Here is a 13,270-nt window from a genome sequence, read left to right as displayed (position 1 = left end):
AACCTTGGTAAATTTTAGAAAATTGAAATCGTATCAAATATCTTTTCTGACTATAACACTATGAGACTAGATATCAATTACAGGAAAAAAACTAAAAAATACAAACACTAAACATTACGCTACTAAATAACCAAGAGATCACTGAAGAAATCAAAGAGAAAATGAAAAAATACCTAGAAACAAGGACAATGAAAACGCAATAACCCAAAACCTATGGAATGTAGCAAAAGCAGTTCTAAGAGGGAAGTTTATAGCAATACAATTCTACCTCAAGAAACAAGAAAAATCTCAAATAAACAACCTTACCTTACACCTAAAGCAATTAGAGAAAGAAGAACAAGAAAAACCCAAAGTTAGCAAAAGGAAAGAAATCATAAAGATCAGATCAGAAGAAAATGAAAAAGAAACGAAGGAAACAGTAGCAAAGATCAATAAAACTAAAAGCTGGTTCTTTGAGAAGATAAACAAAATTGATAAACCATTAGCCAGACTCATCAAGAAAAAAAGGGAGAAGACTCAAATCAATAGAATTAGAAATGAAAAAGGAGAAGTAACAACTGCCACTGCAGAAAAACAAAGGATCATTAGAGATTACTACAAGCAACTATATGCCAATAAAATGGATAACCTGGAAGAAATGAACAAATTCTTAGAAAAGCACAACCTTCCAAGACTGAACCAGGAAGAAATAGAAAATATAAACAGACCAATCACAGGCACTGAAATTGAGACTGTGATTAAAACTCTTCCAACAAACAAAAGCCCAGGACCAGATGGGTTCACAGGCGAATTCTATCAAACATTTAGAGAAGAGCTAACACCTATCCTTCTCAAACTCTTCCAAAATATAGCAGAGGGAGGAACGCTCCCAAACTCATTCTAGAAGGCCACCATCACCCTGATACCAAAACCAGACAAAGATGTCACAAAAAAAGAAAACTACAGGCCAATATCTCTGATGAATGTAGATGCAAAAATCCTCAACAAAATACTAGCAAACAGAATCCAACAGCACATTAAAAGGATCATACACCATGATCAAGTGGGGTTTATGCCAGGAATGCAAAGATTCTTCAATATATGCAAATAAATAATTGTGATACACCATATTAACAAATTGAAGTAGAAAAACCATATGATAATCTCAATAGATGCAGAAAAAGCTTTTGACAAAATTCAACACCCATTTATGATAACAACTCTCCAGAAAGTAGGCACAGAGGGAACTTACCTCAACATAATAAAGGCCGTATATGACAAACCCACAGCCAACATCATTCTCAATGGTGAAAAACTGAAACCATTTCCTCTAAGTTCAGGAACAAGACAAGGTTGCCCACTCTCACCACTGTTATTCAACATAGTTTTGGAAGTTTTAGCTACAGCAATCAGAGAAGAAAAAGAAATAAAAGACATCCAAATTGGAAAAGAAGAAGTAAAACTGTCACTGTTTGCAGATGACATGATACTATACATAGAGAATCCTAAAGATGCTACCAGAAAACTACTAGAGCTAATCAATGAATTTGGTAAAGTAGCAGGATACAAAATTAATGCACAGAAATCTCTTGCATTCCTATACACACAGATGATGAAAAATCTGAAAGAGAAATTAAGGAAACACTCCCATTTACCATTGCAACAAAAAGAATAAAATACCTAGGAATAAACCTACCTAAGGAGACAAAGACCTGTATGCAGAAAACTGTCAGACACTGATGAAAGATGATACAAACAGATGGAGAGATATACCGTGTTGTTGGATTGGAAGAATCAACATTGTGCAAATGACCATACTACCCAAAGTAATCTACAGATTCAGTGCAATTCCTATCAAACTACCAATGGCATTTTCCCCAAAACTAGAACAAAAAGTTGCACAGTTTGTATGGAAACACAAAAGACCCCAAATAGCCAAAGCAATCTTGAGAAAGAATAACAGAGCTGGAGGAATCAGGCTCCCTGACTTCAGACTATCCTACAGAGCTACAGTAATCAAGACAGTATGGTACTGGCACAAAAACAGAAATATACATCAATGGAACAGGATAGAAGGCCCAGAGATAAACCCACACATATGTGGCCACCTTATGTTTGATAAAGGAGGCAAGAATATACAATGGAGAAAAGACAGCCTCTTCAATAAGTGGTGCTGGGAGAACTGGACAGCTACATGTAAAAGAATGAAACTAGAATACTCCCTAACACCATACACAAAAATAAATGCAAAATGGATTAAAGACCTAAATGTAAGGCCAGACACTGTAAAACTCTTAGAGGAAAACATAGGCAGAACGCTCTATGACATAAATCACAGCAAGATTCTTTTTGACCCACCTCCTAGAGAAATGGAAATAAAAACAAAAATAAACAAATGGGAGCTAATGAAACTTAAAAGCTTTTGCACAGCAAAGGAAACCAGAAACAAGATGAAAAGACAGCTCTCAGAATGGGAGAAAATATTTGCAAATGAAACAACAGACAAAGGATTAATCTCCAAAATATACAGGCAGCTCATGAAGTTCAATATCAGAAAAACAAACAACCCAACCCAAAGATGGGCAGAAGACCTAAATCAGCATTTCTCCAAAGAAGATATACAGATTGCCAACAAACACATGAAAGGATGCTCAACATCCGTAATCATTAGAGAAATGCAAATCAAAACTACAGTGAGGTATCACCTCACACCAGTCAGAATGGCCATCATTAAAAAAATCTAGAAACAATAAATGCTGGAGAGGGTGTGGAGAAAAGGGAACCCTCTTGCACTGTTGGTGGGAATATAAATTGATACAGCCACTATGGAGAACAGTATGGAGGTTCCTTAAAAAACTAAAAATAGAACTACCATATGACCCAGCAATCCCACTACTGGGCATATACCCTGAGAAAACCATAATTCAAAAAGAGTCATGTACCACAGTGTTCATTGCAGCACTATTTACAGTAGCCAGGACATGGAAGCAACCTAAGTGTCCATCGACAGATGATTGGATAAAGAAGATGTGGCACATATATACAATGGAGTATTACTCAGCCATAAAAAGAAATGAAATTGAACTATTTGTAGTGAGGTGGATGGACCTAGAATCTGTCATACAGGGTGAAGTAAGTCAGAAAGTGAAAAATAATGTATGCTAACACATATATATGGAATCTAAAAAAAACCCCATGGTTCTGATTACCTAGGGGCAGGATAGGAATAAAGACACAGACGTAGAGAATGGACTTTAGGACGCAGGGAGGGGGAAGGGTAAGCTGGTACAAAGTGAGGGAGTAACATTGACATATATACACTACTAAATGTAAAATAGATAGCTAGTGGGAAGCCACCACATAGCAAGGGAGATCAGCTCGGTGCTTTGCGACCACCTAGAGGGGTGGGATAAAGAGGCTGGGAAGGAGACGCAAGAGGGAGGGGATATGGGGATATGCGTATGCATATACCTGATTCACTTGTTATACAGCAGAAACTAACACAACATTGTAAAGCAATTATGCTCCAATAAAGATGTTTTTAAAAATGATTTAAAATTATTAAAACCCCTGCCTCTCTGGCATTTACATTCTAGTGTTTTATAGAATCTGAAATACCCTCAGTATAAGCCTTGTAAGTCACGATGTCTGAGGTTTCTTCACCATCTTAGCATGGAACACAGGTGTCATCCAGCTTCATAGCCCACTCTGCTGTTTGTTCTCACTTCTGGGACAGACTTTCAGAACTGACCAGTTGAAGCTACATTTTGGTTCATTTCTGGGAAAAACACACTGAGGTCTCATCATAGTTCTAAAAAGGTCCTTCAGAATTGCTCTCTTGAACAAAACCGCTTCTCCACATTTCCCCAATCCTGGCACAAACCTGGTATATCTGAAGGTGAGGAATTTGCCCTGGAGCCAGGAATAGAGTTACAGGGCAGTAAATTTTATTTTTCAATTCAGCTAAAATGCACACTTGCATAGAATTTCTGTTATAGCTAACCTTTAAAAAAATCACATTTAAAAGAAAAATGCTAACTCTGATACAAATTAATTAGCAGTGCTGTCTTCATATTCAAGATAAAATTGAATTCAATAAATCGAATTCAATATCTAACAGTGGGAATGTTATGTGTATTATTCTTGGATGAGGCGTGGATATGATTAATGTCTATCCTGGAACAGGGAGATAGAAACAATGAAAAGTCAGTTTCAGTTTCTGGGACAAAATGAAATATCTGTGTGTTGATTTAAAAAGAAAGTTATCCTGTATCACTTAGTTTAATTAAGAATGTGTTTCTCCTGTGACTGTTTGTTACTGCAGCTGGCAGTATTGCCCTGGGGAATACATTCCCAAGCCCATAATGGGAACCTCTGAGGATTTTCGTGGCAGTGTGATGTGGAGGTGGGCTTGGAGCCAACCTGGGTGTCCATCTCCCTGGAAATGGTGAAGTGAGCTGTGGTTGCTCACATGGTAGAATCCTGTGTAGCAGCTAGAAGCTCTGGACTTATGGACATAGAAGTGTAAACAGATCTTCAAAACATTACTAGCAAGTGAACAAAGTAAGAGGCAGGATGAAATCTAGCTTACGTGAATTCAAAGTACCTAAACTTATAATAATACTTCATATTTTATAGGAGTCCATATAGGGACCAATATGGTTGCCTTAGAGGGTGGGCGCAGGAGAATGAGAGAGAGAGAGAAATGGGGGTAAAAGTGAATAAAGAGTAAAATGAAGAAAGGCTGGGTTGACCATTGGCTGTATATCAGACATTTTCCCCCAAATAAATAAGTAAATAAATGAGTACAGTTATCTTAAGAGTAAACAAGTACTTACACTTTTGATTTATTCAGTGATCCTAAGAATGGACTTGATAAACTAATTTAGGCATTAAAGTTTGGTGCTAGTGCATACGATACGGAAGTTATCCTTGTATAAGTAGTCTTTTATTCAAGATTTATTTATTTATTTTTTTCTGTACGCAGGCCTCACACTGTTGTGGCCTCTCCCGTTGCGGAGCACAGGCTCCGGACGCGCAGGCTCAGCGGCCATGGCTCATGGGCCCAGCCGCTCCGCGGCATGTGGGATCTTCCCGGACCGGGTCACGAACCCGTGTCCCCTGCATCGGCAGGCGGACTCTCAACCACTGCGCCACCAGGGAAGCCCTATTCAAGATTTTAAACTCAAGGTTATTTAATTTGATGCATAAAAAAATCACCCTTCTCTGGAGTGAGTACTAAGATTCTCCCAGATACTTGTAAATCCACTTTTAAAAAGAGACTTTACTTTTTAGGTTAGGTCTTTAGGTTCACAGCAAAATTGAGCAGAAGATGCAGAGATTTCCCACATACGCCCTGCCCACACATGCATCGCCTCCCCGGCTCTCAGCATCTCCCACCAGAGCAGTACATTTGTTACGATTGATGAACCTACACTGACACATCATTATTACCCGAAGTCCATGGTTTACATAAGTGTTCACTCTTGGCGCACATTCTATGGTTTTGGACAAATGTGTAATGACATGTATCCTACATTATTGCACCATACAGAATACTTTTCTGCCCTAAAAATCCTCTGTGACCAGCCAGCCTATTCATCCCTTCTCACCCCCAATCACTGATCTTTTTTACTGTCTCCATAGTTTTGCCTTTTCCAGAATGTCATATAGCTGGAATCATTTAATAAGTAACCAGATTGGATTCCTTCACTTGGTAATATACGTTTAAGGTTCCTCTGTGTCTTTGCATGGCTTGATAACTTATAATTCAGTTTTTAAAAAGAATATTTGATCTCAGCATCTTCAAAGTATGATTTTTCTCTGTATTTCATATACTGCTTATAACAATACAAAATTTGAGAAATAAGCTACTTGCTCAACCAGTGAAAACAGAGAAATAGTTGCTTACCTTTATAGAGCCAGTTAACTCTTATTCCTTCTTGAGAGAAACGAACATGTCACAGAAGAAATATGATAATTGCATTTGTGGGCCTGGCTGCTTTAGTGGGGAATAGGAATGGCTTCTTTGCCCGTGCAAATTGCATAACTGCATGTTTGTAGTCTACCGACAGTGTCGCATCTGTGCTGTGGCCTTTTTTATCAACGGCGCTTTATCAGTCTGGCCATTATGGAGTACTGTTTGTAATCAAGTTTTTTTTTTTTTTTTAACTTTAGCCTTTTCTTTTCAGTACAGTTTGGTTTTGTTTTTGTTCTTGTTGTTTTTGGCTGCACCGTGCGGCACCTGGGATCTTAGTTCCCCCACCAGGGATTGAACCCTTGCCCCCTGCAGTGGAAGTGCGGAGTCCTAACCACTAGACTGCCAGGAAATTCCCATTTCAGTACAGCTTAAACAATGCATTTACAAATATGCTATATAGCAAGTGTGTTTTGTACCAGACAAGCCTGTAGTCGAAGCCACATGTTACATCTTATGTGTCATTTCTTTTTTCTTAGGTTTTGGCAGCCCTTAGGCCACCTCTTTGCAACTTTTAAAAGGTGCCCATTCCTCAAGGAAACCTGAGTAAGTGCGTATGAACAACCTGAGCTGCTCTAGAAGAGCTTTCCAGATCCCAGCTGGCAGCAGCCTCGGCCCCGTACTCGCTCTCCCGCTCACGCGCTCCCAAGGCGCCCTGCGTTGGCTTCTCAAACACTCCGTGTTCCTCTGCCCAGGACCATTCAGAGTCAGACGGGGGCAGTGGGGCAGGAGGGGACGAAGCGTGGCAGTGTCAGGCAGTAAGTAGGGAGTGGGCCAGTGAGGGAAGCGAGCTCAGGGGCCCCAGGTGTGGCCAGAACAAGGCGACAGTGTGCACAGCCATGGTTGCAGTGTGGGTTTATTATAGGGTTTTCTAGAAGGGGGCTTCCTGCTACCCCAGGACTTACATGAGAGCCCTGAAGTCCTGCATTCTCCACCCCTGGCCACTCCCAGCCCTCACGCAGGTAAGTCTGGACGGAATGGTGTTTTTGTGCCGTGCACAGGATGTGTGTGACCCTGGGGCTGGCATCTGGCACCTCTAGTCGTCCCGTCTTCCAAGGCAGCATCTCCACCCTCCTGACCTGTTATTGAATAGGTAGTGTGTGGTGTGGGAGAGGAGAGCCATCCCGGGCCATGGGGAGGTGCAGGAAGACGGCCTGGGTCTCTGGTCCCCAAGTGTGACTCACTCACTCACTCCACATGACCACAGCTTCAAGCTCCATGGGAAACCATCCTGCCTATCTGTTCATGTTCAATCACTTCATGTCTGTGGTCCAGACATTGCAAACCCTGGGCACAAGACTCCCCTTGGTTTCAAGTTGAAACTGCTCTTTTTTCAAAAAACCATACTCCTTGTATTAGTTTGCTATGGTTGCTCTGATAAAATACCACAAACTGGGTGGCTAAGACCAATAGAAATGTCCTGTCTCACTGTTCTGGAGGCTGGAAGCCTGAGATCAAGGTGTCGGCGGGGTTGGTTCCCTCTGAGGGCCATGGGGAGCATCTGTTCCAGGCCTCTCCCCATCCCCCCAACTTCTGGTGGTTGCTGACGACCTTTGGGCCTTGGCCTGTGGGCATCATCCTGATCTCTACCTTCATCACACGTTGTCCTCCGTGTGTGTGTGTGTGTGTGTGTGTGTGTGCGCCAAAAAATCTTTCTTATATAAGGACAGATCAGATTAAAGGCCCAATAGAGGTCTGTTCCAGGGTAACCTCATCTTAATTAATTATAATTGCAATGACCCTATTTCCAACTAAGGTCACATTCTGAGGTACTGGGGGTTAGAATTCCAACATATGAATTTTGGGGGTCACGCAACTCAGCCTAACACTCCCTCTCAATAGCTTCTCTCATTTTGACCTGGTAACAGGAATCTCCGAGGTAAAAAGATCTCCTGCAGGGTACAAAGCACAGGACAAATGTTTCAACAAAGAGTTCAACAAATAGTCACTGTGGAAATAAACAAGACCACCCAACTGAAAACAAGCAAACGCTATTTATTCGGGGAGTCGGCCACCATCATTTACAGTTGGCAGAGACTCGAAGGTAGGCAGTGGGGTGGGAGAGCTTGATGGTGAAAGGAGGAAGACTTCAGGTCTTCAGGTGTGCCCCGTCGGAGGCTGTTGGCATGGGATGGCTGTAGATGGGCTAAGTAGGAGCAGGGCATCCTATGTGATTGGTCAGGGGTACTTATTTGGCTTTCTGTGGTTGGTCCCAAGTTGGAAGTTGGGGCAAGAATTGATTAATGAGGGCTTCCCTGGTGGCACAGTGGTTGAGAGTCCGCCTGCCCATGCAGGGAACTCGGGTTTGTGCCCCGGTCCGGGAAGATCCCACATGCCGTGGAGCGGCTGTGTCCGTGAGCCATGGCCGCTGAGCCTGTGCTCCGCAACAGGAGAGGCCACAAAAAAAAAAAAAGAATTGATGCATTAATTAAACTGTCTGAAGCTGTCCATTATTAACCAAATCCTGGCTGTCTGGGCTGATTGCTATGGAGGTTGTCTGACTTCCTGGACTAGTTGCTGAGGGTAGTGGGTTGGCTTCTTGGACTGGTTGCTGCAGACTCTCGGTTAAAGTTCTATTTTTATATGTGGTCTGGCCCTTGTCCATTTGTATATTTAGTCTCTTATCACGGAATCAACTTTCGGGGTAGGTCTGCCAGATACTTGTTTCCACAAGTAACTTAATTATGTATACTTATGGACTTATGAAAACAATAATTTAAATGTTTCCCAACCTTGAAACCTCAAATTTTCCCAAGAGCCTCTTTCTTTGTCCTCACAGCTCTTCTGCTTCACTGTGGTTGTTTGCACAGGCCACATTCGTGGGTCTCCTCTGATTCACTAACTCATCAGATGTTTATGGAGTTTTTGCTTCACACTGGTTAGGCAGAAGGAATCAGAGGTGAAAGACACAGTCTCTGCCTTCAGAGAGACCAGTGGGAAAGGCAAGCATGTAGGTACTATAGTCCAAAGTGCTCAGTTGTCAAAGATAAACAAAGCTGGACACTAAGGTGGTGAGGACAGATCTGAATAAGAACTATAACTATTGCCATAGATAAGAGAGTCCACTATGACCTGAACTCAACTGTACAGAGGTGGCTGGGCATTTTACAGGGAGGATGAGGGAGAAGGGAGAGGTGAGGGGGGCTCAGGAGAGTCAGGGAATTGAGAAATTACAGAGTTGGTCAGTGTAAATGCGGATCAGGCCAGCTCTACCTGCTACCTGAAGACCCTGAAGCTAGGATTCTGTCCTCCCACAGAGACCGGGGGACAGAGGGCCTATCCTGCTCGATGAATAAATTTTAAAGGAACAGGTTTCAGGTCCTGAGTTGTAGGAGATATGGATGGATGGATGGATAGGTAGATAGATGGAGAGAGAGGTATCTCGAAGGGACAGTGGAAGGACTCACAACTAAGCCCTTTTTAGTAAATGTTCTAAGAAAATATGCTCAGGGGCCTATTGTCAGGCATTGATTAGAACACACAGCAAATTCTTTTGGCAGCCTTGAGAAAAGAGAGGCTAGGGTCATCCTAGGGATGCAGCCTTGAGCTGTTAGAAAATATGTTAGTGTTGATTCAAGCCTTTAACGGGGGGGATGAAATCATTTGTGTTGAGTCTGTGGTTTTTATAGGCTAGGTTGAGGTCTAGTTGACAAGAAGGCACAAAGGAGTTTGGTCAAGGAGAGAGTCTTCGTGTGTTTTTTTAAAAAAATTGAAGTGTAGTTGATTTACAATATTGTGTTAAAGACATACAGCAAAGTGATTCTGATATATATATATATATATATATATATATATATATATTCTTTTTAAAAATTCTTTTCCATTATATGCTCTTATAAGATACTGAATATAATTCCCTGTGCTATACAGTAGGTCTTTGTTGTTTATCTATTTTATACATAGTAGTGTGTATCTGTTCATCCCAAACTCCTAATTTATCCCTCCTCCCCCTTCCCGTTTTAGTAATCATAAGTTTGTTTTCTATGTGAGTCTGTTTCTGTTTTGTAAATAAGTTCATTTGTATTATTTTTTAGAGTCTACATATAAGTAATATTATATGATATTTGTCTTTCTCTTTCTGACTTACTTCACTTAGTATGATAATCTCTAGGTCCATCTATGTTGCTGCAGTGGCATTATTTCATTCTTTTTTATGGCTGAGTAGTATTCCATTGTATATATGTACCGCATCTTCTTTATCCAGTCATCTGTCGATGGACATTTAGGTTGAATCCATGTCTTGGCTATTGTAAATAGTGGTGCTATGAACATTGGGGTGCAAGTATCTTTTCACAGTATGTTTTTCTGCAGATATATGCCCAGGAGTGGGATTGCTGGATCATATGGTAGCTCTATTTTTAGTTTTTATAAGGAACCTCCATACTGTTCTCCATAGTGGCTGTACCAATTTACATTCCCACCAACAGTGTAGGAGGGTTTCTTTTTTCTCCACTCCCTTAAGGAGAGAGTCTTTTTCACAGTGCTGCCCTGGAGGTGAGCACAGGCCATTGAGGTAGGGTGTGCATGCGTGCGGGCTTGCACGTGTGTGTGTGTGTCCATCCAGGGAGGAGGGATAATTTGACTTGGAGGACCAATCCCAGTAAACCAAATGAATTCAATCAGGAGAGGGAGATGGGAGGGAAGAGCAAGGGCAGGTCCAGTTTTACGACCTAAAACATATGCAATTAGAGTTCCTGCTTTAAAAAAAACAAAAACAAAAACATACAAAATTCGGAATACAAAATTAGGTAGAGGACCTTGGGGTGGGGGGCATGCAAGAAAGGGGACCAGAAATTTTAGCTTCTCTTGGTTCATGGCAGATCTGCCTCTTGGGAAGCGTATGTTCCAGGCTGTGTAAACAGCAAGAACGAAGGTTTGGAGGATAGTGAGAGAGCTGAAATAATTCAGAACTGGGTGTGTGAGAAGAATATAGAACAGATAAAGCTAGTGAGGGGCTTATGGGTCAGGTAAGAGTATGGAGTTTCCTCTGTCAAATGTGAGGAGTCACTGGAGGATTTTAGGCAGGGAAGAGTGACTCGATCCCTTATTTATGGATTAGAAAGATCACTCTGGAAGGAAGTGTGGAAGATGGGCTGAGCCAGGCAAGGCTGGTTGTAGACATCAGGTAGAGGTTGTCTACAAGGCACTCCTCCCACACAGTGATGAAGACCCATGGAATGTCACTGTATGTGTATGTGACTTCAAAACAGAAGCCAGGCCTCCAACAGAAAGAAATGTTCTTCATCAAAAAAATTTCTAGGGCTTCCCTGGTGGTGCAGTGGTTGGGAGTCCGCCTGCCGATGCAGGGGACACGAGTTCATGCCCCGGTCCGGGAAGATCCCACATGCCACGGAGCGGCTGGGCCCGTGAGCCATGGCCGCTGAGCCTGCGCGTCCGGAGCCTGTGCTCCACAACGGGAGAGGCCGCAACAGTGAGAGGCCCGCGTACCGCAAAAAAAAAAAAAACTCTAGATTGTTCTTTCTCTAAGTTTAAAAATATGCCTACATGTATTTTTGTGGAAAAGAGGCCCAAGTTACCCTAAGACTTGTTTTTAATTAATTTTACATGGCATAACGTTTCTATACATAAAAGAAAATTATATACTTGGTTTATTTGTCCTTGGGTGTCATGCATCTAAAAATGAATAGATTTAAAGATGATGATTTTAAAAGCTAGATAATTGTGTCACACCTTAATGTTTAAATATTCTATTTCTGTGTAGGGCATTTTGAGATATTTAGAAATGCCCCAAACTGGATGTGCCCTGTGTCACACAGTCTGTAATGGTGCCGAGGACAGCCTTGGTTACTGAGGGCAAAGTTTTTAAATGAAAAGTACATCTACTGTTAGGCAGGTCCTGCTGCCTTATCCCAGGAAGCTCTTAGCTGGATGTTGATCCTCAGTTTTCCCCCTCAGGTTTTCCTTTTTAATTTACTGACACATCTTTGCTTTGCTAGAATAAAGAGATTCCATGTTGAGGGTGGATCTGAGAGACAGAATCTGGGTAACATAACCGTCAAATTATATAACCATCTTTCTTTCCAGTCTCAAAGAAAAAAGTGATTGTTTGGATTTGATCTATCCTTCCTATTGTGAAAGAAAAGCAATTCACAAAATGCCTAAATTTTATTGTGACAGTGGCAGCAACTACACACAATTCATTTCAGTGTAGTCAGAGAATCTACACGTTGTCCCAGGTGCCAACTGGTGCTCTGACTGTGCGTTCCTTAAGGCAGCAAATGCAGTCTTGCCACAGAGGTCCACAAACGTGTAAAACAGATTAGAGCCCTGCTGCTCTGGTTGCAAGGAAGGGCCTCATGCACACCCACTTTCATGAAGCACCTTGAATAGCTCCCTGAGCTTTTGGAACCTAGTTTGCAACCGTGTATTCGGTCCAGTTCTTACATTTTCCACTTAGAAAATTGAAGCTCACCAAGGCAACATGAGTCAATTCTATTATTCACATTCGTTAGAAATAAATCTTAATTTCCTTTCTTTCTTTCTTTTTTGCTTTTGTGAGCCCGTGCTCTTATCACTATTGCCCACTGATTTATTTCAAAAATGTTCACAGATATTAAATCCAAGTGAGCTCCACACTGAATCTTTTCATCTCGAAGGAATTAAACCATTCATGTATTGTGGAAACTCTTTCTTTCAATTTCTAAAAAAGTGGAACACACATCCACGTGTATGTCCATGACATCGCTCGGGGCTTACATAGACACTTGTGTCTACATGATTAACCCTTAGGAACAATAAATCCATCCCGTTTCACTGATTAAACAACTGAGATTCTGAAACCATCTGGCTCTTCAGAAGATAGCAAAATGTGCCAGGCGATCCTTTAGTTCTCATTGGCAGGGAAATTTATTCAGACTTTCTGAAAGAGCAATCGGTCGGCTTTGGGTCATTTGCCACCTCTAGAAAATGTTTCTTCCTATTTCAGAGGCCTCTGACTTTTCTTTTTTTTCTGTATTATGATTATTTAGAGTTTATCCATTCGAAACACATATTTGCTCTCAAAGGGCAGACATGTTTTCATAAAGAAAGAGTCACTGTCCTTTCTTCCTTCTCATGAACCCACCCTCCTTTCCTCCTGACTCCCACTGGAAGAGTGCACAGTGATGGGGGACACCCTGGTCCTGAGGGATTCCCTGAGCCAGCAGGAACTAAGTAGAGGTCAGTTGTGTCAACCGTCTATAGAAAAACAGTGGTTCTGAATGCAGAGCGATGATCTTAAATTCATCTAGGGCAAGAACTTATTCATTGGCTCATTCACCCGTTCACTGGAAAACATTATGCCCCAGAGTGTGA

At 41.6% G+C, this 13,270-nt stretch overlaps 1 protein-coding gene across 1 annotated transcript in view; it reads left to right on the top strand.

Moving 5' to 3' along the window:
* Positions 1-6,736: 6,736 nt before the first annotated feature.
* Positions 6,737-13,270, top strand: part of ATP6V0A4 (ATPase H+ transporting V0 subunit a4) — an 84,074-nt gene continuing 77,540 nt past the window's right edge. Inside the window, exons 1-2 of the mRNA XM_079931127.1 lie at positions 6,737-6,918; positions 7,825-8,000. Of these exons, the coding sequence (XP_079787253.1) occupies positions 7,874-8,000 (127 nt within the window). The 5' untranslated portion in view covers positions 6,737-6,918; positions 7,825-7,873. The remainder of the gene's footprint in view (positions 6,919-7,824; positions 8,001-13,270) is intronic.

The sequence above is a fragment of the Stenella coeruleoalba genome, assembly GCF_951394435.1.
Source record: "Stenella coeruleoalba genome assembly, chromosome: 9".
NCBI lineage: Eukaryota > Metazoa > Chordata > Mammalia > Artiodactyla > Delphinidae > Stenella > Stenella coeruleoalba.
The sequence above is the reverse complement of the archived record's forward strand: the minus strand, read 5'-3'. Positions and strand labels throughout refer to the sequence as shown.